This window comes from Ruditapes philippinarum, unplaced genomic scaffold, assembly GCF_026571515.1.
Source record: "Ruditapes philippinarum isolate M1 unplaced genomic scaffold, ASM2657151v2 ctg1499_1_1_1_1, whole genome shotgun sequence".
NCBI classification, from domain to species: Eukaryota; Metazoa; Mollusca; class Bivalvia; order Venerida; family Veneridae; genus Ruditapes; species Ruditapes philippinarum.
In genome coordinates, this window is record NW_026864636.1 from 53,164 (window position 1) to 79,068 (window position 25,905).

Below are 25,905 nucleotides of genomic sequence, written 5' to 3' on the forward strand. Positions count from 1 at the left end.
AGTTTCTTACCTGCAGACGTATCAAATGTGATAATAGCAGAACTCTCCTTAGGATTAACAGTCACCTCAACAACTTTTCCACAAAAATCTATCGCGTTTTCAAAGAATCTTTTCAACATAGCCCTATTCATGTCTACCGATACTCCGGAAAGTTTAATCTTTGTTGGCTCTTCAGTCAGTGTGTCACGTCCTATGAAGTAAATAGAAAAACAAGAATGTTACTTAACATGTGTTGTTTGTTTTTTTACACTCTATAAAATGAACGCTTTAATTGTATCAGTTAAAACCAATAATCTCACATTGCTTACTTCAATAATAAGGGAAGTGGAAAAAATATAAGACAAGATACAAAGTTTCAACCTTTCTATTAATTTTATTCGTAAGTTTAGGAAACCTAAAGATAAAAAATAAGTTGAACCTTGGAATTCAAAACCTACATTTAATTTAATAAAATATTAGTTTAAAGCTGCTTCTTTTTTTAACCTTAAAATTTACTTTAGAACCAATCATTTTAATTCGTCGAAAAATCAAAATCAATAAGTATAGCTCAATGACAAAGAAAAATGAAAATGTAACCCCAAACTTGCATTATTTCATTTAATAATATTTTTCTTCTGCTGCAAAAGTATAGATAATTTTATGATATTTTACAAAATTTCACATCCAAATGAAAAATCATGCATACCACAAAAATGAATAGTTTGAATAGAATGAATATGGACAACCTTTAATATCCAAATAAATATATTATTAATAATAAAAATCAATGGTTACAGATTTACATTACATGTCAATTACAAGATACGGAACATTTTCGAAGCAACAGGTTTTAAAACGTTCTAAATGCTGACAGCGTATTTTGTTTTGTCTTGAAGAAGCATGGTTTGCAAATATATATGGCCGTTAGTTTCACCGACATGACCGAAACAAGCGATGTAATAATGATGAAAAAAGACCATTTGAACTAAAGTTGTATTATACTTTCTACAGAAAATTTCGTGTAATATTACATTATCAATACATATGACTGTAAAAAATAGAGAAACAGAATCCCTAAAGAACAACAAAATCGACAATATTGAAAATGTTGCTATTATTTCTATGTGTTCCTTCTTTCCGAATACTTGTGCTGGTGTCTTATTCATAATCGATTCAGCACCTTAAAAAGGTTCATGCAACTTTCTGATTTTACGTTTAGTGTAGAAAATGTCAGCCTTTTTTGTATATTAAATACGCGATTTAAAACACGATCATGTGCGTATATTTATATCTTGTAGTTTGATATTATAATATTGTACTCGTATCATGAAATGAATCCAACTTGATACTTATGTATATCTTTCAGTGAAGTTCTTTTCTTTTCTTGTTTTATTTTGCAGATTTCTGCCTGAACTTTATATGATTGAACATATATTTATTTTGAATATCCTCGCATACCTTTTTATTGAGTGGAAGGAACATTTTCTGTTTGTCTGTCTGGCATAAAGTTTCTTTCAAAACTTTAAAAAATTCAGCTTTCAAATGTGTGTCACACAAATGAATCAAAGTAAAGTCTTATAACAGTACTTATTATATTGCCATAAATTGTTAGCAACATCATTTTCTATTTAAGGATGTTTAATGGTGTCGAATAAATTAACAAAGTATATCATGCAATTAGGATAGGAGTCCAAATTTTTTATCCCCGCCAAAGCCGGAGAATGGAATATTAGAAATGGTCTCCGTCCTGAAGTAAGGGCAGTGTGTAAGAACAAGGACCCTACATTGCCTACTTCAAGAGTTTTAGATTTACTTGAACATATTTTCACAAGCATAGCTGAAAGAGTGCATTTTATTCTAAACTTAATACATTAATAAAACACATGCGGTAAGCAAAGCCAAGATCTTTACGTTTCAAATTTTTAGAGTTATTACATTGTAGCAGATTTACTTAAAAGTTTCGCCCGCAGCAATACTTCGAAAGTACCTTAGGACTTTACTTTCATTTTTACAATGACAAAGCGCATTGGTAGAAGGAACAATGTGCAAATATAATAACATTTCCTTGCATGCTTCTATTTATTCCCCTTAGACACATTTAAAAACAATCCAGAGCCAAAAGGCAAAGGCATTTAAAAATGTTTTCTACGTCCATGCCCCCGTCGTAACTACAAAGGAATATTAGAAATTATATTTGAAATGGCATGGGTAGAAGTGAGCCTGAAAATCTTGTATATTCACAGCTTGATATTTTGCTTCATGGATATAATAAAAATATTTCTGAAGAAGACTTATTATTGTTCTATTGCGTGAAATGTTGTTCTGTGACAGATTTATAAGCTACTTTTGCAACTATCTTCTCAGTGGTTTCGCACCAACTTCAGAATCTATGGAATTAAGATACGGAAAATCCCCTCGCAATGAAGCTGAATCGGGAGTCGCAATGCGTTTTCTCACATATATGCCTGGCCATAGCTCTAATCAAAATAAATTCGTGTAACGAAAACCTCATGTACGTACACGCTCGTGTATGATACTTTTTTCTAGTCATTGGCACGTCTTAATGCAACCTCAAACCTGCCGCTGCATATCTCATGCATGTTCACAAGTTTGGAAGTATTCCTCCTAGCAGGCCATTAACTATCGAGCGGGGCACCACTCCGAGCAAGTATTAAAAAAACTTCATTACAAAGAAAATGACGAACCAACATATCAGCCGGACAAAACCTACACCTTGTAACAAACCTTTGACAAATTTTGCACATGCAACACGGCGTTGATTTTATTTTCAGGAATATTTTATAGCCGAGAGGGATATCCCATAAAACATGCCAACTTCACTGGTCTGATTGGACTAAATTGAATATAATCATAGTCAAAATAGGAAAAAGATGTAGTCTGCATTGTGAATTTCACCTTTCTTTACGCCGATGCCTTGCTTTAAAGAGAGCAAGATACAACGAGTTGTTAATGGCACATAACAAACCATATGTTTAGGACATATCGACTTATATCGATAAATCATAAGTGTAACGGTCAATGAAAGCAAAGGAACGAAGATAATATATGCACAGTATATCACAATAAATGCAAATTGTTTTCTTTTTTTCATTCGGAGATAGAGAGAGTATCGGTAGCGATCACGAAAGTTCTTCCTGGATTATTTTTCAAGAAACTTGTTTTTATCAGAGCGGTCGGAAGCAATTCCAATGGCAGAACAAAAGTTTATACAAACAGTAAGTTAGAAAAAGTAACACACTGTTAACTGTTAATAAAACGCTATAACTGTTAAGGCAACGATTCATCAACACGAACTTTGATATATCATCAGAATAAATAAATGGACAAAAGTCTGTGTAGCAAGATTGGTCATAGGAATGAAAATTTACCAAACCAACGTTCTATATAGACCCCATAGTTAATTTTGGAATATCCAGAACATATCTGATGGTAAAATATGATTTAAGTATGGACATGAAGGAGAAATGTAATCATGTAAAATATCAAATATATTATCTCATTTTCTATATCCTTCAACATAATATTCAGCTGATTTACACTACCCTCAAAATCAAATGTTGAAAGCTAACTGGCTTGCGCGTCTTTCTTGTAAAACTTTATGACATATAAAGTAATGTAGTCTGATGAATGTATAGTCTATCGTGTACTATAACTAACTTAATTTCGGATTTGTTCTGATGAGCAATCATACGGAAGTCAAAATAAATACTTTGTAACCATTGGTTTAGAGGATGGTGTAGGTGAAACAAGAGATCTAGAAAATATATACAATTTTGATAAAACACCTTTTAGTTAGTAACAAAGAGAAAATTAAACCATCTTCAATCAGCTCATATATCAGGTTCTAACCTAAAATTATGTGTAACGTCTTCAATTATAAAATACAAAAAAAAAAAAACAGAACAAAGCATGTAAAGTATGAAATTTGACAATCTACCATCTACACTCCTTTTTGTGCCCTTTACAACGTCCGCAACATCATCGCATTGGTAACCGGCAGTATCTGTAAATGTAAAACGGTCATACACCATAGTTATTGAAATAAATTGAACTGACGGAAATAACCCATTCAGCAAATGATTATAACATTGTGTAATTCTTTCGCAAACTTTAATATAAGACATGACATATATTATCCATGTTTACAAGGTACAGGAATTTGAAAATAACAAATGCAAAGAAAGCATGATACACACTGTCTAGAAACTTCTTCCATGTGAAGGTATGAAATGTTTGTTTAAACGCCTTTTGAAACTCATTTATTTTAAATTTGTAATTTCAGCTGATTTTTATATAGAATAAATACATATTTGTAATATATTTTTCGAGTTAAAAGTTTTTTGTTTTCCCAAACATATTTTAAAGTATTACAATAATAAGCAAGTGCATAGTAAAACAGCCATGCTTAAATGAGTATATTTTGTAGTTTTCGTATGCTTTTGCAAATATTTACCTTTTTCCCTCGGACCTGGGTTTGGTTCAACACCAGCAATCATTAAAAGAACGCCAATAAAAAGCACACAACCAACAGTTTTTAGGTTATTGCTGACTTTAATCGCCACATCAATACCCCGGAAACTTCTGCAACTGTCAATTGCACCACTACATCGGTATTGCCTGTAACTACCAATCCTTGCTCGATATGTTTGAATGTCAACTCCCATGTTTAACTAAAAGTGATGAAATAGAAACTTTCAGAATAACATACAACAATCATGATAAATCAAAACATCTATGATTAATTCAATTCTTTTAATAAAATATACATTTTTTTGTAACGACAAAGATTTGGCATTCAATGTTTACTGTTGTTATTTGTTATGATAATGACAAAAAGAATAATTAATACAAGTAACCATGATAGACCAACTCTTACTTAGGGTAAATATAGACAATATTTGTTTTGAAGTTTTTTTATTACATGTACCTGCCTATAATTAGTTTTATTATTTTTATTGAAATCTACTAAGCGGGTTGAATTGATACTTCCGACTGGCTTCTTTGGGACTTAACTTCGCAGGATGTGGCATGCGTAGAGGGTCTGGCCCTTTTTCTAAGAGTATTTAAATATTTAGACAGGCTTTAACCTAGAAAAGGTTTTATTGCAATGCAACTATCAAAGTATGGCATTGAAGACTATATATCCATTTTTGTTGTTCATTTCATTTGTTTTTGTTTTTTTTAAGTTGATAATCATACTTGATTTGCTTTATTGTATGTTCGTTATGTTTCAGTTAGGTCAGCTTTTCAAATAAATACAATAGAGAAAAAAAAATTCATCTATTTTAAACAAAAGCGGTTATGTTTGACAGCTTTTATAACAAACGATTCCAGACTCCTGTTGTATGACAAATACGAATTCAAAAATAAGAAAATATCATTTTGTTGCGTTGATATCCAAAATATTACATCCGTGATAGTTGTAGTAAAATAACAATATCATTTCAACATATATAAATAAATCCTTCTTAAAAGTCATAGATTGTTTCAGTCAATCATTTAAAATATCCAAGATTCAACACATATTTGAAAACATTTCATTTTTATTATTTCTTGTAAAAATCCCAAATGTAAATTGCTGTAAATTGCTGTATACTGTATGTATGTAAGTCTAACATTTGTATAACTGGTATATATTGTGTATATCAGTGTGTTCATGTACATAATTGGTCATATTTAAAATCAAAGCACAGAAGGCGCTGAATTTGTTTGGGTCTCAGAATGTCAGAAAGGTGAATGTTGTGAGATTATAAAACAATTAGTTTTTGTATAGTGCCACCAATGCTTTCCATCGTTTTAATTGTAGTAGATTGGGTATAAGACTAATTGCAACACTGATATTCAATCCAATGTTTATTTGACTTAAACAATTTGAAAAAAAAATGAGTTGCCTTAACTTGGATTTGAACTCCAGACCTCTCGCTTCCTAAGCGAGCGCGCAAACCTCTCGGCCACGGTGACTTTATACGTTAACGGTCTGAAGAAAACCATATTATTCTAAATTAGGGTTTGTAACGACACTAACTTGTGTAAATAATCATGGCGCTTACTATAAGCATGTATATCTATAAAGAATAAAACAATATAAGAAATCTTCGACCATATGGGAATTATTTTGCTTAAATAATGCGCCTGTCATGTGACCATATTTACGCAATGATCTCCCCTGAATTTTTCGGCCTTAGTGTTACATATAAAGGGAAGTAACCGCTTCAAAAAAGCGGACTACTTTCGGCAATTGCAATTAACAGCATTAGAGTCTGAAATTTCGCTACCATTTTTTGTTTGGTATGACGACCCAAACAAATAAAAACGAAAATTTCATGCTACGGACATTTTTTTATTCAAGAGGTTATCTATAGGGTTTCGCAAGTAAGAAAAAGATAAGTGCTTCAACATTGATATTGTTCATTTCTAGCTCAAAAATACATTATTTCCAATTTTTCGATAGATAGCATGATATTTGATAGTAAAAGTAGTAATTTAAGTAAGATATCAGCCTCAAACTGACCAAGAAGTAAAATATTGAATTCCCTTCGGCGCTACGCGCCTCATGCAATTCAATATTTTACATATTGGACAATTTTCGGCTTATATCTACTACTGATAAAAATTAAATAGTAAGAAAGGCGACTGAACTCACATTAACCCATACCCATTTAGTTGTACAGTATGGTGGTCGATTGCGATCATTTCAAATTCGCGAAAGATTCTATCGTTTTATCCTAAAATGTCCTAAAATCCTTCAAAAGGTCGAGGGGAAAATTATAGACCGCGACGTTTTGTTCCTTATCAACAGTCTCATAAAACATCACGGCAAGAAAAATCAATTTTCAGCCGCGATATTTTGCGCAGAGGGATTTCCCGCAGAGGGATTTCCCGCATAAAATTAAAAGCCGATTCAAAACAAAATATCGCGGTTTATTATGGCCGCAACCGGCTACCATTATGCACATGTTTGTGTTGCTTAGTTTACTTTGTTGACAGAAAATGTTGCGGTTTTCTTTTTGTTTAAATCGACTTTTTTACGACAGATTTGTGACAGAAAATCTCTGGTTCATATAATCTGCGTCATTTTATACAATTTCGACATACAATCTCGCAGATTCAAAAGTTGCCCACGTCAATTATAAACAGACAGTAAAAAAATTTTCGTGCCTTCAAAACGGGCGTTCCGGCCACCACAGTATCAGCTAGCTGTAAATAATTTAATACTTCCGCTTCTTCTCAATGATTTGGTGCGATGAATGTGTACACGTGATGATCAAGAAAATGAGATTATTTAGAATGCTTCTATCGAACTAAATTATCATATATTTTTAACTATGCATATGCAATTGTGTATGTCGTCCATATTCTATAATGTCTTTATTCTATCATAACTTTCTTGCACAGGTTTGAATCGATAGAACATGTTGTGAGAGCAGCATGAAAACACGACAATTTGTCGCAAACAAGACAGTCACGTATTTTCCACGCCTATATAGCTCTTTGGCATTAATTATGTCAATCGGATATAAATCATAAAGATAACTTAATGGCTATTAGATAGCATATGAATAACAATGTCCTTTATTTTTGTTTATTATGTCGAGCAGAAAAGGTATTTACTATAAATGTCATGACTAATAAATAAGCAGACAGGATGGAATCATTAAATGATTTAACTAAAGCAGAGAATTAATTATTTGCCAGTATAAATCATTTAATCACATTACCTGACAAAAACTTTCACTGGACTACGTGTCACATATGTTGAACATAGTCATGCGTGATGCCCAAAAAATTAATTTGTCGGTAAATGTGATTGTATTATTGAATCAATCAAAGAAACCATTGCGACACTTAAAGTCAGATGAATTATTGGCGTCAAAAATCTATTTATGTTAATGAGCTGTTGTGATATTCAACAGCAAATGCGACGTTAACCAACTTTAACACATTATGATATAAGTGCATACAAAATGTGTTGACATTTAACAGACATCAAAAATTTTCGGATTCTTCCATGTAAAGAAACTATACTGCTAACATACGAAACATCGATGATTCTACTCAGGTGCCCGTCGTGCCTAGAATTACGCACAGATGGGCACCTAAGGTCTTCCGTCGCCATTAAAGCTGGATACTCGTCATTTGACTTATACTGAGGTGATGCGACGTAAAGCCCCAAAAGAACATCAAAAGCATGTAAATTCTATTTAGATTTTAAGATATTTTATTTCTTTGAACATATAAACACGTTATAATATACACTTACAACTTGATAATTTCACCAGAAACAATTGCTTTTCAGTGTTGGAAATTATTTTTTAAATGAACTTGATAAAAGGCAAGTCCAGCTCTTTTGGCAAGTTAAGCTCAACTTTAACTTGCTCCTCTAGTAATATGCTTTCACAACACTGATTGATTTTTTGTTTTTCTTCATAATAAACAATAGGGCCACTAAGTTGGCCCTGGATCACTCATCAAACACATCATTTCATTTATATAATTCACTATATAAATTGAAATATTTTGCTCTACTTTTTTAGAAAGGCTTTGTTTAAAATATTTATATTGCATTTATGTATACCTTTGAGACTTTATAGGGTTAACGCACGTTTTTCCGTGTTATAACGTCTGCAGAGTCCCGAGGAACGGTTGGTGCCCGAGCCCGGTAGGGCGAGGGCTCCAACAGTTCCGTAACTTTTTATGACAGTTTGACATTTTAGTTAATCACATATACCTTGGCGCAGGATAAAGCCATTTAATAAAAACGACATTACACTAGTGTAATAAAACTTAGAGGTGACATCATTTGCGCTATATATTAATATAGTGTTAAAGCGCGCTAGTTTTAGCATTACACTATAGGCGCGTCATTGGAAAATACTCATTTTAACAGTTTACTGGTTGGGGACCACCAAACCGGATAACCACCAAACCCGGACAGCTCCAAAAAAGCTAAATTTAGTATTTTCTTTGTTCAGTGGTTGTCAGTTACTTTTCATCAACAATAAATGCATGTTTCTTCTAAAATTAAGTAAATACATTTATTTCAACCTCTGTAAATGGTAATATTTTAATGTTTATTTCAACAATGTTGACGTTGAAATTTGGGGTCATTTGCAGGTAAACAATGGAATATCCAAAACTTCAGCATTTGTTGCTGAAATATTGTATAACATGTTAAAAATGAAAAATTAAAACACCAAAGCTTTGCATTAATTCACATCATGTACATATACATATGTATGTCCAGACACATGGTACTGTAGTGAAGACATTTTAGGTAATTTTTATACCCCCCTTTTCGAACCTCAGATATAAGTGTCACTTCAATCAGAAATAGACAAACTAGTTTGTTAGTTAGGAGAAGAACCTAGCTGAACTGTTTCAAATTCTTAGGTCTCTAGGTTAAAAATTATGAAATCTGTACGGAAAAATGTTCAAAAAGTGTCCGGTTGATGGTCCCTGATCAGTACTGTTCTTATATTTAATATATGTGATCAATAGAATATTTTATTTAATTTTACCCATGAAATATGGTGATATATCAGTCAAATATAATTCTTTTTTTTAAATATATATGAAATATAAATATGAAAGTGGGCGGAGTAAAAACTCATATTTATTTTATGGGACTTTTTTCGCCGTTTTGTTTGAAAAATCTGATAAATACAAAACAACTTTTTCTTGAGCTTACGCATAATTAACTGCGCGCTGTACAATTGCAGTTGGTAGCAAGCATTTTCTTTGATAATGAAATTAAATAAAAAGGTTATTTTTTTGTTTGTCGTGAAATATGGTATATATTTTCACGAAACATGATAAAATGCCACATATTTTCACTCGCCGTACCGGCTCGTGAAAATATGTGGCATTTTATCATGTTTTGTGAAAATATATACCATATTTCACGCAAACGAAAAAATATCCTCTTAATATTCGTGTAGATTCAATACTAAATTTATTGAACTCGTTGAATAAAATAATATTATGCTCGCCAGAGGCTCGCATAATATGATTTTATTCAACACGTTCAATAACTTTAGTATTAAAGTACACTTATTTAATATCCTCTATATATTAAACATGTAGTAATAAAGTTAATTTCAACAAGTGCTGGTGAGTGGTCTTTTAAAGCCGTACCGGGCTAGGCTACCAACTATTCCTAAAAACTCTGCAGACATTGTAACTTAAAAAACAAGAAGCAAGAGTTATTTAAAGTTAAACACAAAAAAATGCAGACTTTTTAATTAAAAATAAAAAATTAATTGATATCTGCTGCAACAAACAAATGTGTATCATGTCTTACATATAAATTGTCATTTTTTAACAATTTATCAATTTCTTGCATCTTTCTGTGAGTCGTAATGAAAATGAAAATGACAAGCTCCTCCTGAAACATTGAATGTAAAAAGTTGGGGACCAGCAAAAGGCATCATAATGTTTTGCATATTTTTATTGACATTAATCGAACTTTGCGCAACAGTGGATTGTTTTCTTTCAGATGTGTTCGAATCCTGACCCGAGACACTAGAAACTACTGGTAGTGGTACACCAGTTTCACTTTCTGGAACAGTTACAGAATTGGTTTTGGTAACTTGGTCACTGACATTTGATTTGGAAAGTGCCCCGGACAAAACATTAGCATACTGCCTTTTTTTGGTCAGAGGTTTGACCATCAATATAATGCTTCAGACTTTCTTCATTTTTGTGCTTTGTTAATTTGCATATTTGCTAGGTATCTACACCACTCTGGTACAGGACTGTTATGGCTGTTGCACGAACAGAATGGTTTGTATAAATTTGTGAAAAACCAGCACTTGTTGAAATTGACTTCATTACTTCAGCAAGTTTGTTTTTACCTATAACTTGTTCAGTGAACCAGTATGGACTTTCTATAAATTTAGGACTTAGTATTGGCCGTTGAAATAAGGCCTCATTTCTAGGATTCAATTTGGAAATATAAAACTTGTACACCTTAACAATACTGAGATGACAATTATTTACCTCTAACCCATATGCTCTTACATCACTATAGTCCCATGCTTTGGAACTACTGTCCCCTTGCCAATTTTTGGTTTTCTCTGTAGTTGTCATAACTAAATACTCATAACCAAGGTCATCAGTTTTAACTTGGAAGGTATTCCTGGTCATATCCCTAAACCCTTCCCTCCCACGTCTGGCAAACAAGTAGCATAATAAAAACCAAAAACAGTGGAACAAAATTTCAGGGGATTCTTGGTATTTAGCAAGATAGCTTGAAAGTTTAAAAAGGTCACCTTCTGCAATAGCCGGATAGTGGGCTGGCTTTTCACTTTTGGTATTTATATAAGTTTTACACAGTCATATTATCTATCATTTTATTTGCTAAAATAAATTCTTTATCAACTAAAATATTGAAGTTTCTGTTGAATGGTGGGGAAGTCAGAGCTCGGTGGATTCCTGCTCTTATTCCACGTAGGCTGCCTGGGGCAAACTTTTTACCGTCCTTTGTTTTAATTTCAGCATAAAATTTTCTTAGTGTTTTACCAAGATCTTCAGGTGGAATATTGTGAAAATCTAAAATCATGTTTCTCTTCCTGATGTAATCTGAAAAAAAATATGCTTTTGTTATATATTTATAAATGAAATATTTGCACAGTAAAATTTATATTACACTGCAGTAAAACATATTTTCCATATTTTCACTGGTTTCTTGGAGGACTTCCTTCTAAATTCAGCCAATAAACAAAATTAAAAAGTAAGTCTTTCAAATTGTAATGTCAAAAAGAGATAAATGAATATTATAAACAGAAAATTTAATTTTTTCTATAAATACAGGATTTATTTTCATTATGTGCTATGAAAATTATCATATATCACTCATGGCTGTAAATATTCATTTCACACCACCTATGAAAATAAATCCTGTATTTATAGAAAATACTTGAACATCCTCTTTTTGTCACATATTAAATATTAATAAAGTTTATTTTATATTTATATTTAAAAAAAAAAAGATACTGAAAAATATTAATGTAATAAAATATGCATTTTCATTTTCCGTATTGTCACTGTATGGATTTATTTTTCACTGTATTGAAATGTATTTTCTGTATTGTCACTGTTCAGAGTTATTTTTCAATGTAGTGAAACATATTTTCCATATTTTCACTGGTTTCTTGGTTGACTACTTACCGGTACTTCTTAATATAGCCTGTACATAAAATTTCAAATGGAAATCTTTCAAATTATAATGTCAGGAAAATAAAAAAAATCTAAAATGTACAGTAAATTCAAGATTTTGCTTTAAATATGAAACTATTTTGGTATGAAAATGATCATATTTCATTTAAAAATGTTTATTTTTAAAAAACACAGCTGTATATAACATGTCTTGTATACTCAATATTAAAAGTTTTCAAATATGGAATAACATTCTTAAACTTTTCTGTTACTTTAATTGAGAATTTCTATAGTATAATTCTTTGTCAAGGTATTCTTTTTCAGTTTAATTTTAATACCTGTCAATTTCTTGAATGCCCATCTTTCAGATTGCTCTGTGTTAGCACACTTGCCTCTATATCTAGCCTGTCAAGCTCTTCATCATCCAAATCAGAGGAGTTGTCTTTTTTACTATTTACATTGTCATCTTTACTATTTACATTGTCATCAGACCAATTATCTGTGAAAGTTTATAAGATGCTTATATGTTGAAAATTTATAACAGCCTTAATGTAGGAATAGCTATTTAGTGACATGGTTTGTGTGTTCACTGTTATTTAAGAGACAAGTGTTGAATCCCGGCTTGGACCTAAAAGATTTTTCTTATATTTTATTAGTTCTTGCTAACCTTAGAAACTGGAATAAATAGGGTTAAACAAAAATCTGTGCTTTATTATTACGGGTGCCAAGCATGTCAAATTAAGAAAGAAACAAAGTCACAGGCTTGTTAATACTTAAAAGATACAGTACATATATATTATTCCAATTACTTTATTGTTAGCTGGTTATTTACTGTGTTTGTTTGTATTGTTTTTTTTCTTTAAGTTTATTGTTGTTACTATAATATACAAATCAAGTTTTAGTTTCTTTAACATCTTTATTCGATCTTTGATCTCATTATTATTTTTGTGATTCACATGTCATTTAACATGACCCTTGATTGGAAATAAAAGTTATTCTATTCTATTCAAGTCTTTTAGTACATACCAAAAGCATCATTTAAGATTTCTTGCAGCACATTTGGTTCTATTTCCTCTAAAAACAGCTCAGTTGCAGAAGGGGTCGATATGACTGCAAAAATAAGATTATATAAAAAGTATGTGTAAAAATCAAAACAAGTATCAGTGTAATAGATTTCATGTATAATTACTCAATGAAGTAAACATCACGAAAGAAAACGAGGGCATACGGAAAGTACCGAAAATGCACGTTGCGTTTTTTACTTATTTTGCTGTCCAGATTGCAATATTTCAACGTTTCACATGAATAGACTCAACAAATAATTTATACGAATGCATATATTAAATACATGAAAAACGTTAACCTAACGGAAAAGAAATTATTGATAAAATACTTAAATATCTACCTGGTTGGATCAGTCGCTCCGGCGTCTGTGGGCGGAACAGTTGATGACGACAAGCCCTCAACACCTCTCCAGTGTTATTTGATTTGATAACATATTGGGGACAAGGCCATTCATTAATTTTGTCGATGATACAAAATTTCTCTGCCTCCGACCGCGCTGCGAAATTACATGTATCGCCAACTTTTGGCAAGTAGGTCAAATCGGCGTCCATTTTTGTTTTTGTTTACAGGGCCCTGTATCATTTTTTGCGCATAGGTAAAACCGGGCTATAACAAGTGCGCGTGCTCTTGTTAACACACGGTTTTGATCCCGTTAACGCATGAGCAAAAAAGGGAAAAATAGCCGATTTTATGCTATAATGTAGAATAATGCAAAATAAATGATCACTAGAGCAGGGTTAATTTTGATGGGACAATTTTTTTTATAACTTTTGTGAATACATACACAAAAAGTCACATGCAAAAAATGTATGATGTAAATGTTTGAAGTTTACAGTTTGAGACAACAAATGTTTTATACATTCTATAAGGTAACATAACTGTGCCTCATACAAAAACTATAGGTCTTACAATGGAAAAAATATCGAAAGTAGGCAAGCTGATATCGAAATTCAACTCAGCATCAGATATTACACCCCTGGTCCAAATTTCATGTCTGTACGACAGAAAGGAAGACAGTAGGTCAAATGATATAAAATATCATAAGTAGATCAGCTGCTATCCAAATTCAATTCAGCTTCAAAAATTACACCGCTGGTCCAAATTTAAAGTATGTACGTCACATTACAAGAAAGTAGGTCACGTGGTATCAAAAGTATCAGAAGTAGGTCAGCTGCTATCAAAATTCAATTTGGCATCAGAAATTGCATCCAAATGTCATCTCTGTATGTCAAAAAACCAAGAATGGGGGTAAAATAGTATCAATTATATCAAAAAGAGGCCAGCTGATATAAAAATTCAATTCAACATCAACAATTTTACCCTTATACTAAATTTCAAAAACAAGGAAGTAGGTAAAATAAATAAAAAAGATAGAATTTTATCAAAATTTGATTTGACATCAGAAATTACATCTAAATTTCATGTATGTTTGTCAAAAAGCAATAATATTATATGTAAGTCAGCTGATATCCACCCATGGTCCAAATTTCAAGTATGTACATCAAACAAGAGGGCCGAGATGGCCCTAGATCGCTCCCCTGACCCATCGACCTCATCCGAGCAATGTCTTAGACAAGCATTCTGACCAAGTCTGATGGCAATTGAGTAACAAAAATGACCTCTAGAGTGTTAACAAGGTTTATCCATATTTTGGCAGTGTGACCTAGTTTTTGACCCCAGTTGACCCATATTCGAGCTTGACTTAGAAATCATCAAAACAAACTTGTAGGCCAATTTCCAGGATATTTGGATAGCAAATGTAGCCACTACAGAGTTCACAATATTTTTCTTTTTTTAGCTCCAGTGACTTAGTTTTACATGACAGATAACCCTTGTTCGAACTCCTCCAAACAATTAACTAGATAGATAAGAATTCTGACCAAGTTTGATGACAATTGAGTCAAAGATGTTTCGAACCCTTGTTCGAACTCCTCCAAACAATTAACTAGATAGATAAGAATTCTGACCAAGTTTGATGACAATTGAGTAAAAAACATTAGAGTATTGACAAGGTTGTTCCATATTTGGGCAATGTGACCTTCTTTTTGATCGAATGTGACCCTTATTCAAACCAGACCTAGACATTATTATAACAATTTTTCTCATCAATTTCCAGGATATTTGGATTAAAACTGCAGCCACTAGAGTGTCAACAAGATTGTTCTATTTTTAGCTCCTTTGACCAAGTTTTTGACCGGAGACGACCCATTTTCAAACATGATCTAGAAAACATTAAAAGAACCTTCCTGACAAATGTTCTTAATAGTTGGATTAAAACTGCATCCACTAGAGTGTTAACAAGATTTTTCTATTTTAGCTCCTTTGACCTAGTTTTTGAGTAGAGACGATCCATATTCGAACTTGACCTAGAAATCATCAAACAATTTTCCTTACAAATTTCCAATGATCCAATGATCAAAACTGCAGCCACTAAAGTTTTAACGAGATTTTTCTATTTTTAGCTCATGTGACCTAGGTTTTGACCGGAGATGACACATATCCGTACTTGACCTAGAAATTATCAAATTTACCTTCCTGATCAATTTCCAGGATATTTGGATCAAAAATGCATCCACTTAAGTGAAGTAGCTTTTGACCGGAGAAGACCCATATATGATTTTTTAAGCTACTGTGACCTAGTTTAGGACCGGATATCACCACTATTCGAACTTGACCTAGAAATTATCAAAACAAATTTCCTGATCAATTTCCAGGATATTTGGATTCAATGCAGACACTATAGTGTTAACAAGATTTTTCTACTTTTAGCGACTGCCAGAGACAACATATATTCGAACTTGACCTAGAAAACGTCAAAACAACTTTCCTGACAAATTTCCAGAATATTTTGATCAAAACTCCAGCCACTTGTGTTAAGAAGATTTCTCTATTTTTAGCTCCTGTGACCTAGTTTTTGACCGGAGATGACCCATATTCGAACTTGACCTAGGAATCATCAAAAAAACATTCCTTGCCAATTCCAGGACATTTTGATCAACACTACAGCCACTAGTATGTAATAAGATTTTTCTATTTTTAGCTCATGTGACCTAGTTTTTGACCGGAGATGTTCGAAGTTGGTGACCTAGAAATCATCAAAACAAATTTCCTGACCAATTTCCAGAATATTTGGATCAAAACTGCAGCCACTTGAGTAAAAACAAGATTTATCTATTTTTAGCTCTTGTGACCTAGTTTTTTTACCAAAGATGAACCATAGTCAAACCTGACCTTGAAATCATCAAAACAGGCCAATTTCCAGCATACTTGGATCAAAACTGCGGCCACTAGAGTGTTAACATTTTTTTTTCGATTTTTTAGCTGCTGTGACCTAGATTGTGACCCAAGATAACCCATATTCGAGGTTGACATGTATTTTATTGTGACAAACATTCTGACAAAGTTTGAACATGATCCAATAAAAACTGTGACTGTTAGAGTGTTAACAACCCAATTTTTGACGATGCACGACGCACGACGACGGACGCCGGACATAGCCCCATCATTATACATCACCTTTACCACTTCGTGGTCAGGTTAGCTAAGATCAAGAAAGTAGTTCAAGCGATAAAATAATATTAAAAGTAGGTCAGTTGAAATTTAAATTTAAATTCCGTATGAGAAATTACACCCCTGTTCCAAATTTAAAATCAGATGTCAAAAACAAGAAAGAAAAATATGAATAAGCTATGTGTGGGAAAGCTGCATTTCCTATGATAGGCCATGTAAGGTTGGTCTTTTCTATGAAAACAGCCAGTTTTTTTAATGACGCTATAGTATTGTATAATATTTAAAACATAACATATCTACTTTGTGTGAAGTTAAAACACATTTATTTTTATATTTATAAAGAGACTGTGTATCGATTGTAAATATTTTCTTATATTAAATTTGATCAGAAAATATCTTTAAACTGTAATTTGAGGAATTTCTATGGCCCGAGGCATTTAAGCTTTAGCGGCCCCTTAAAGGGGCCAATTAAATAAATATGAGCAAACTTGATAAAAGACTACCTAAGAATGCTACCGACAAAGGTTTAGTGATCATCCACCAGTTAGTTCTTTAGAAGGAGACGTTTAAAGGTATTTCAATTTTTTGCTTTAGTGACCCCTAAAATGGACCAATCAAATTTATATGAGCAAACTTGATAAAGGCTACCTAAGAATATTTTTGATCATCCATCATTTAATCTAATACTAGTAGAAGAAGATGTTTAAAGGTTTTTCTATTTTCAGCTCTGTTGACACCTAAATGGGGCCAATTGAAATGACATTTGCAAATTTAAGTGTTGTTGTCACAAAAATGCTACACAAACCAAACTTGAGGCATATCTGCCCATTAGTTTAAGAGCAGAAGATGACTGTTGATATATAACGACGGACATTGGACGCCGGAGAATCCTTTTTGATACTAAAAGCTCACTCTGAATCTTCAGTTCTGGTGAGCTAAAAAAAATAAGAACGATTTCGTGGAATAACAAACATATGCATACACACATACATATGCATAGACACATATTCAAATATCACACCTATACATACATATACATACACACAAGTATCTCTATCTTTCGGTCTCTATAAACAAACAAAAAATAATGTATAGATAAATACATAAATAAGGAAATAAAGTGATAATGACTTAAACATCGTCGGTCTCTTACTCATCAAAGTAAAGAAAACAATACCTTCGACATTTCTTATCATAATATCAATAACAATTACCCGTAGCAGAATATCATATGAATAAATATTCATTTAAGTCATACACACTTCCTCTCTGTTCATATTTAACCTGAAAGTTTTGTATGTCTTTATACGAAACGTTATACATATCTTCTTATCTACATTGCAAGGGAAATAACAAGTACGCTTACAAAACACTTTTTTGCAAACGGTATTCTTTCCGATTGTAAAAAGAAAAAAATATCCGAAAATTATCATGTTTATGTTCTCCTGCTATTACAAAAGAAATCCCATAAAACATCGTTTATTTATTGAAAAGAAAAACACAAAAAAAAACCCAAAAACAAATGAATGTGTATGGTGTAGCTGTTTCAAGGCAGAAAATTGACTGGAAAAGCTTTTGCAATGACTATTTTGAGAATATCATCCATTTTATCTTTTAGCAAACATAAGTAGTATGATATATGCCAATGCAAGGTTTATTATAAGTTATTTTACCAAATATTAGTTGCAAAAGGTTTTACTTTCCGTTGGAAAGTAAATACAAAAACCTGAAAGATAATGCTAACTGAAAACAGTACATGCTTAAAAATGTTTTATGTTGAGTGATTTAAGACAACATTTTCAGCTAAACAGCAAATATTGGAATGCTTAACACAAATGCGCACTATATTTCTTGTTATCGTAGAAAATACAATAAATATTGTTATACGCAGGAGACAATGGGTAGATCTTTTCTGATCTTTTATATTTATAACAATAGATTTAACCACAAACGTTCACATGTGTTATTTTGACAAATATATTGTCTATTCCTTGAGCTTATTTTCTATTACACACGAAACAGTCTGCTCATTCTCTCTTCTACTATAAATGAGCAGGTGTTGAAAAACCTTTCATCAACGAGTGGTCAAATTTCGGTTAAATCTGCGATTACAAAAATGAAAAATCCGTTCAAAACATGAAAATACCAAATGCATAGTTGTATAACAGATGTTGTTGTTCATTTCAAATATTATCAGATGTTTTATTGGTCTGTTTGCAATTTTAATCTTAAATATACTTGGAATATTTAGACAAAAATCTTTTCGTAACATAAAAAGCGTGCTAATTTTGTTGAGATTAATAATGAATTTGAATTATGGCATAGCAGAACAACTTTCCTTGTGTCCTATTTATAACTAGGAAAATACAAAAATATAAGTGTATAATGAACATCATGTTGATTATAAAGTTACATGCCTCCAGATGAGTCAAAACATTTCAATAAAAAAAACTTGAGAAAAATGTAGGGAAAAGTAAAAAGCTTCAAGATGCAAGTTATATTTTACATATTATGTGAGAGTAATTTTCAGTACTTACAACTTTATTTCTACTGGGTTACTAACGCAGTAAATGCTATTTATACATATTTTCTCAACTTTTTGGAAATTTTCGTAGTTCGTAAGTGCCATTGATAATGTATAAATTGTTTCACTTTGGTTAATTCATAATATCTCACACTCAAATACATTTTTCAAAATTTTCATCAAAATAAGCATGAATCTGGAGATGCGCTGTTTTAACGCCTTTTTATCGAAACACCGGTATTGTGCTCGTTTCATTGAAAACTGATTAATTGAATTTTTGTATCTAACAAAGCTCTTAACGTAAATAACATAACTTATTGATGAGTACCTGTAGAAGATAATTGTACTACCTTATTCAATGTCTTTAAATGTGCTATAAAACGTTTATCTAATAAGAAAATGGTATATATGTATTATTTTTGGCGTTATCGAGTTAAATTACAATAGTATGCACGTCTTTTGGTAATATATTATGGTTTTCAAATTCGAGTATTAGTCATATGTACCTGCATCTACTTCATAAAAGAAATACTGCATGTTTTCATATTCAGTTATATTAATTTTTCCCTTTGTTGATTATGCACTGAATCATTCTGTTATGCATTTTATATAACAACAGCATAATAAATTCATAATTTTCGTTTATTTGTTTGCACAAACAACAGACACATACGTTTATCTCACATACTTTTCCTTATCGGCTTATTACGCAAACATTTGATTGAATATTGTGCAATAAATATACATATTATGGACAGATTTTAAATAATTGTGAATGATAACGGTAATGATAAAAGCTTAAAACCTTTGTTCATTCATTTTTTTCTTTTCAGTAAACTATTGCTTATACTATATCAATACAAGTATGAAAACATGTAAGGTATTATACAGATGCATGTACACATGAATGTAGGAACAACTAACATTGTATAAACTCTTCAAATTCCAATTCAATAAGTATAAAATGATAGAACCTTTTTCGAAACAAAATTTTGACAGATCCTTACTAAGGCCCACATGGTTACACGTTTAAACGGATTCGTTTCGATTTTCATTCGTAAACGGTTACGATATTTTTTACCGTTTAATCGAAATGACCATATTGTCTTACAAATTATCTTAATCATTGCCTGTAATCATGGGTTTTCTTTATAGCGAAATGGGGATATAATGCGGAAAATGTGTGCCGCATCAATCGTAATGTGCCCTGAACATTATTTACTTGTACATGTATTTAAAATAGAAAGTAAGTCATCATTTGGCGACTCGAATACATGGTGTTTTTGTTTGTTTGTTTTGATTTTACGGCACGTCAACACATAAATGGCCATATCGTGCCGAATGCTGTAATAGGCTTAAAATATTATGTAAAACTTTGTAAATGATAATAAAAAAAGAGCCAATCAGATCCTTGAATACAAGTTTATCTCTTTCAAATAACCGATGATGTTTTTTGATGGAATTGTATTAAAGAGTTCTTTGAGTGAGTTTACATTATAAAATCTGTTTGTTTGTTGGTTTGTTTGGGTTTTTACGACACGTCAACACATAACTGGCCATATCGTGCCGAATGCTATAATAGGCTTAAAATGTTATGTTAAACTTTGTAAATGACAATAGGAATGAACCAATTAGATCCTAGAATACAAGTTTATCTCTTTCAAATAATCAATTATGTTTTTTGATGCAATTGTATTAAAAAGTTCTTTGAGTGAATTTACAGAATAAAATCTATTACGGGCCTGTGAAAAATCATAACATTCTAGAAGAAAATGCTTGACAGTAAAATTTTCATTACAACCTACACAGAAAGGGGCATTGTCATTTGTAAGGAGATAAGAATGGGTAATTTTAGTGTGTCCAATTCGGCATCGAAGAAGAACTGTTTGATCACGGCGGTTTGACAGAGATAGAGATGGTGACACAACAAGAGATGGGTTTATATTGTGAAGTTTATTAAAAACGGCATTGTCCCAATTTGCTTTCCATTCAGATGATACGAGTTTATTTATAGCCGGTCTAAAATCACAAGCAGGTAACAATAAGTCAGTTTTTTGAAAATTTAATGATTGTTTAGCTAAAGCATCTACTTTTTCATTTCCTCGTATTCCTACATGACTTGGAATCCAATATAATTTAAAATATTTTGTTTTTAGTATATCATGAAATCGTAAAAGAAGTTTCTTTACCATGATATTGTCAGATTTTTTATTTTTAATGGATACTAAAACAGAAAGCGAGTCAGAAAATATCACAAATTTATCGTGGGTATGCTGTGCTATGTATGACAATGCTAAATCGATAGCTTTTGCTTCAGCAGTAAAAATTGATGCATTATCTGGTAACCTCATACTAGATGTAAAATTATTTTCAAACACAGCCGCACCTACTTTGTAACCTTCTTTTGAACCGTCCGTATAAATATGTATAAAATTTTCATGTTCTTCCTTAATTCCTTAATTTAAATCACATTCTTTTATGTTTCATTTAGGAATGATTGTTTGATATTGACTTGCCTCTATGTAAAATCATAAGAAAAATAAATAAGTGTATTAAAAATATAATATTTGGTGTTGGTAAACTGGTGCAGCAGCGAGTAAATAATGAAAGCCATATTGACTTTGTCAGAATAATCATGCAGAAAATATTTTCCCTAGACCGATACATTCTTTAAAATACTGTGTGAATATCATGTTTCAATTTACAGTGTTGCTGCTAACTCTCTCTACATCGTGAAGATGACAAAAGTTAATATTTCATGATTATGCGATTTTTGGTGACATGTACATTACTTTAGGGAAGGCACTCTCGGTTCTGAAGCGTTTATTATTAAAGGAAAAAAATATTGCTGTTTCGTCGACTTGTTAAAGTTGGTGGATTTAATTTTAATGGTCTTAATTGATCAGGGTTCTTTGGTTGTATTTATTGTTTTAGTTGTTGCATCAAATTTGATTATCGAGCTATGTTGTTATATCGAGTTGCTTTCGGTAATTTTGTCTTATCGTAATTCTCGTAGTTGATGCTTTGGTTTTGAGGACACCTGTAAATAGAGGTTGGTTTGGTTCAACTTGTTTTATGTTGCTGATTAGAGGTTTTGTGAACCTAATATTTTTGGTTGAATGCTTTTTGTTTAACCTGTATCTTCTTAGAGTTGTACAATTATTATTATTTATTTTGTGTTCTTTATTTTGTGAACATTCATATGTTTTGTTTGAAAATAAGTTGTATAGAACTTGAGATCGCTAGATGTTAAGTATTGTTTCGTATGAGTATAAGTGGTTAATGAATGGTGTGTGTAAACAATGGTAAGGTTTTTGTTTTTTGTTTTAATGTATATATGGATTTGATATAGAAAAAAATTAAATACCTAAAATAAAAAATGTGTTAACTAAACAATTCCTGACTAGTTATCTACCCAGGACTATTTCAATTATAAATGTCAGGCGGTGCTGCTCTGCCTCCATATTCTACGGAATTGGTTATTTTATTATTTCTAAATCAATCCTGTGATTAAATAACATCAAAGTCAGTCATTACTCTGCAGACTAAATAAAAACAATTTCTCCTTTTGGACAAAATATTCTTTACTTTCCGTGACTCATGTTTCTTTACTTTTTGAAGTTCTACAATTTTTTCTATATGAACGGCAAATTCTAACCTAACAATTTGAACTATGTTTCACCCCATGTAAGTTTCCAACTTGTCTTAATTGACGAATGATTCATAATGTTTGATGATAGAACATGAATTAACTTTATATTCATAGTTAATAGCTTACACGAAGAAATGTCCAATGCTTTTCCAAAAAAATTTTAAAGGTTCAAATCCATCACATTACGGGCTTTAATATTCTAATCGACCAAGTAGAAAAAAAGAAATATCCTATTTTATTATAGAAACATTATATTAAATAAACTGAAAAGATAATGATATTTCGGCACCATGAATGTTGTGAATCATACTTATAAAACAAATATGCCTTCAAATATTTGCTTTTGGTTTGATAAAAAGTATGAATGTAAACAAATACTTGTACTTTAACTGGGGTGATACGTTAGATAAATCATCCCTTTTCGAGTGTTGTGTACACGGAAGTAGCGTTTAACAATTCAATGTTACCTTATTCAATTTTAAACAAAAAGAAAAAAAATGTAATGAATTGTTGAGGCAGGTTTATTTAGCCGTATTGATCGTTCTGTGGGGATTCTGTATTTCTCGATTTTACACGGGCAAAACAGTATCTTTACATGATAATGCAGACAAACAAGGAACTATGTAGGATATATCAGGGTATTATCAATTGGTAGGATTCTGGCTATAAACACTTCTTTTGAAATAATTCATTTTTCCCAAGATATTGGAAAACTAGACGTGTATTAAGTATATATTAAGCCTGAATAAAAGTTGCGCATAACGAAATAAAAAAGAAATACAACGACACCACCACCACCACCACCACCACCACCACCAACAACAACAACAACAACAGCAGCAATTATAATAATAATAAAAATAGTAATAATAATAATAATAATAATTATAATAATAATAATAATAATGATTATAATAATAATTTAAGAAATAGTATAAGATATAAGTTATAGCTTTTAACAAAAGATGACTTAAATTTTAAATTTACATGTACAGCTAAATAGTAAAATTAACCCTTTCAAGTGAAAAACATTTTGTCATGTTTCTTTTAATTTCCTTAAAGCATATCAAAGCTATCGTCATCCAAACAATATTTGTACGAACATACGGACACTGTGCATATCTCGATAGCCTCATATATTTTACGGCACTTTTAGAAATTTCTCTCATTGCTTTAACGAGTTAGTAATTTACGAATTATTGTAAACACATGAACGTTACAGTAACGCATGCTATAAACAGTCAGACATGAATTGTTGATAAACCTTGGCAACATGGTCAGATATATCTGATTTTATTACACAAGACCCCTCTTTGTGTATTTATGGACAGACGGAAAATAAAAAGTACACCGTGCTTAGGGTATAAGGATGCAAAGTCGTAAATTTATTGGAAAAAGAATTTGGCAGAGAGTAGTTTAAAAATATTGTCTATATTTTAAGCAAAATGTATAATTTAAACTATATTTCAATGTGAAATAACAAATACTCTTAACATACACTGATTATAAAATGTTTTACTTCCCTTTGTAAAAAAATAAAGATTATCATGTTCATGATTTCTGCTCTCACAAAAACATAATACATCGTTGATTCATAAAAAAAAAAGAAAAAAAAAAGAATAAAATAAATTAATGTGTGAGTTTAAGCTGATTCAGTGCCTTAGATTTAAGGATCCAAGATCGTAAATTTATTGGAAAACTTTGGCAACGTCCATTTTTAAGCGAAAATGTATATTAATATAGTTTACAATGCAAGGGAAATAACTTATAATCGTATCAAACAAAAGTTGCAAACAGTTTAACTTTCCTTTGTAAAACAAAAACAAAATCCTGAAAGATTATCATGTTCAATGAAAATAGTACAGGCTTAAAATGTGTTATGCTTGAGACTGATGTTATTGTACAATGCAGTCAAGATCAAACATTAAGATTATCTTACTCAAATTCTACCTTTCTCTCGAAAAGATAATTTATCTTTAAGTGTCATTTTAAGCTCCTGGGGCCTTTTTATATTTAAGCTAAACAAGATGATTAACACCATATATAATAGATATATATACGTTATAGAGTATAAATATATGACAACTTAGAATACCACTTTTTCCTTAGGTATCATGTTATACCCCTTTTTAAAGCTTCAATAAAATCTTCAAACGGTGAAATATTTGCAGCTGTATACGTGTCGTCATGTTGAATCAGTTTTGATCTCATTAATGTATTATGACCTTTTTATTACACTACCATATTGCTTTGATATTTTAATACAACGTTGTAACTTCAATTAAATAGGGATTTTCAGACTATAAAATGACAACGAGGCAAGCTATAGCACGATATGCATTCAATATAGATGTGTAAAAATTAAAACAGAGACAATATGGGATAGAATATATCGATTATTTATCAATTTTCACATAAGATTCGGCGTCAACGTTTTGTCGTGGATGTCCTGCTTCAGCAGCAAGGGCTTTATAAAAACATTTCCCAAGTTTATTACAACCAATCTAAATTGTGTTAAGGGAGTTTGATCCGAGTTGAATTATCATTTAAAAAACACAACTGACAAAGATCTGATTGTAGCAATGAAATGTAAAATATCTTGTCAAACCACATAACATAGCAACCGTTTCAAAGTTGTTGCAGCATAAAATGGCCATAATATTAAACAATAATTGTACAAGCATCAAGAGACAACCTTGCGCTTTCAGCATATGCACGAACGCAGAATGATCCGTCACTTTATTACAGTTGCCATAATAAACTAAAGTCATGTTGTTATGTACATAAAACGATCGAAAGGGCGGGGATCCCTTGAAAGCAATGATAATAAACTGTATAACAAATTATGTATCAATAATTATTTAACTCTTTATTTATATAAAGATATGCAGTATTTCGGGCAAACATTTCATGAGGTGCCCCCGTTGCTGTGACAATACATTTTAATGATATCTTTACAAAACACAGTAATGCAAACAGCATTAATCAAACGCGTTTC

At 31.4% G+C, this 25,905-nt stretch overlaps 1 protein-coding gene across 1 annotated transcript in view; it reads right to left on the reverse strand.

The window, feature by feature from the left end:
- LOC132726351 (uncharacterized) overlaps nt 1–25,905 on the reverse strand; it is a 55,334-nt gene that overhangs the window by 8,880 nt on the left and 20,549 nt on the right. The window contains exons 2-4 of the mRNA XM_060711662.1: nt 4,454–4,670; nt 3,938–4,003; nt 11–190 (exon numbers count right to left, since the gene is read on the reverse strand). Of these exons, the coding sequence (XP_060567645.1) occupies nt 11–190; nt 3,938–4,003; nt 4,454–4,664 (457 nt within the window). The 5' untranslated portion in view covers nt 4,665–4,670. The remainder of the gene's footprint in view (nt 1–10; nt 191–3,937; nt 4,004–4,453; nt 4,671–25,905) is intronic.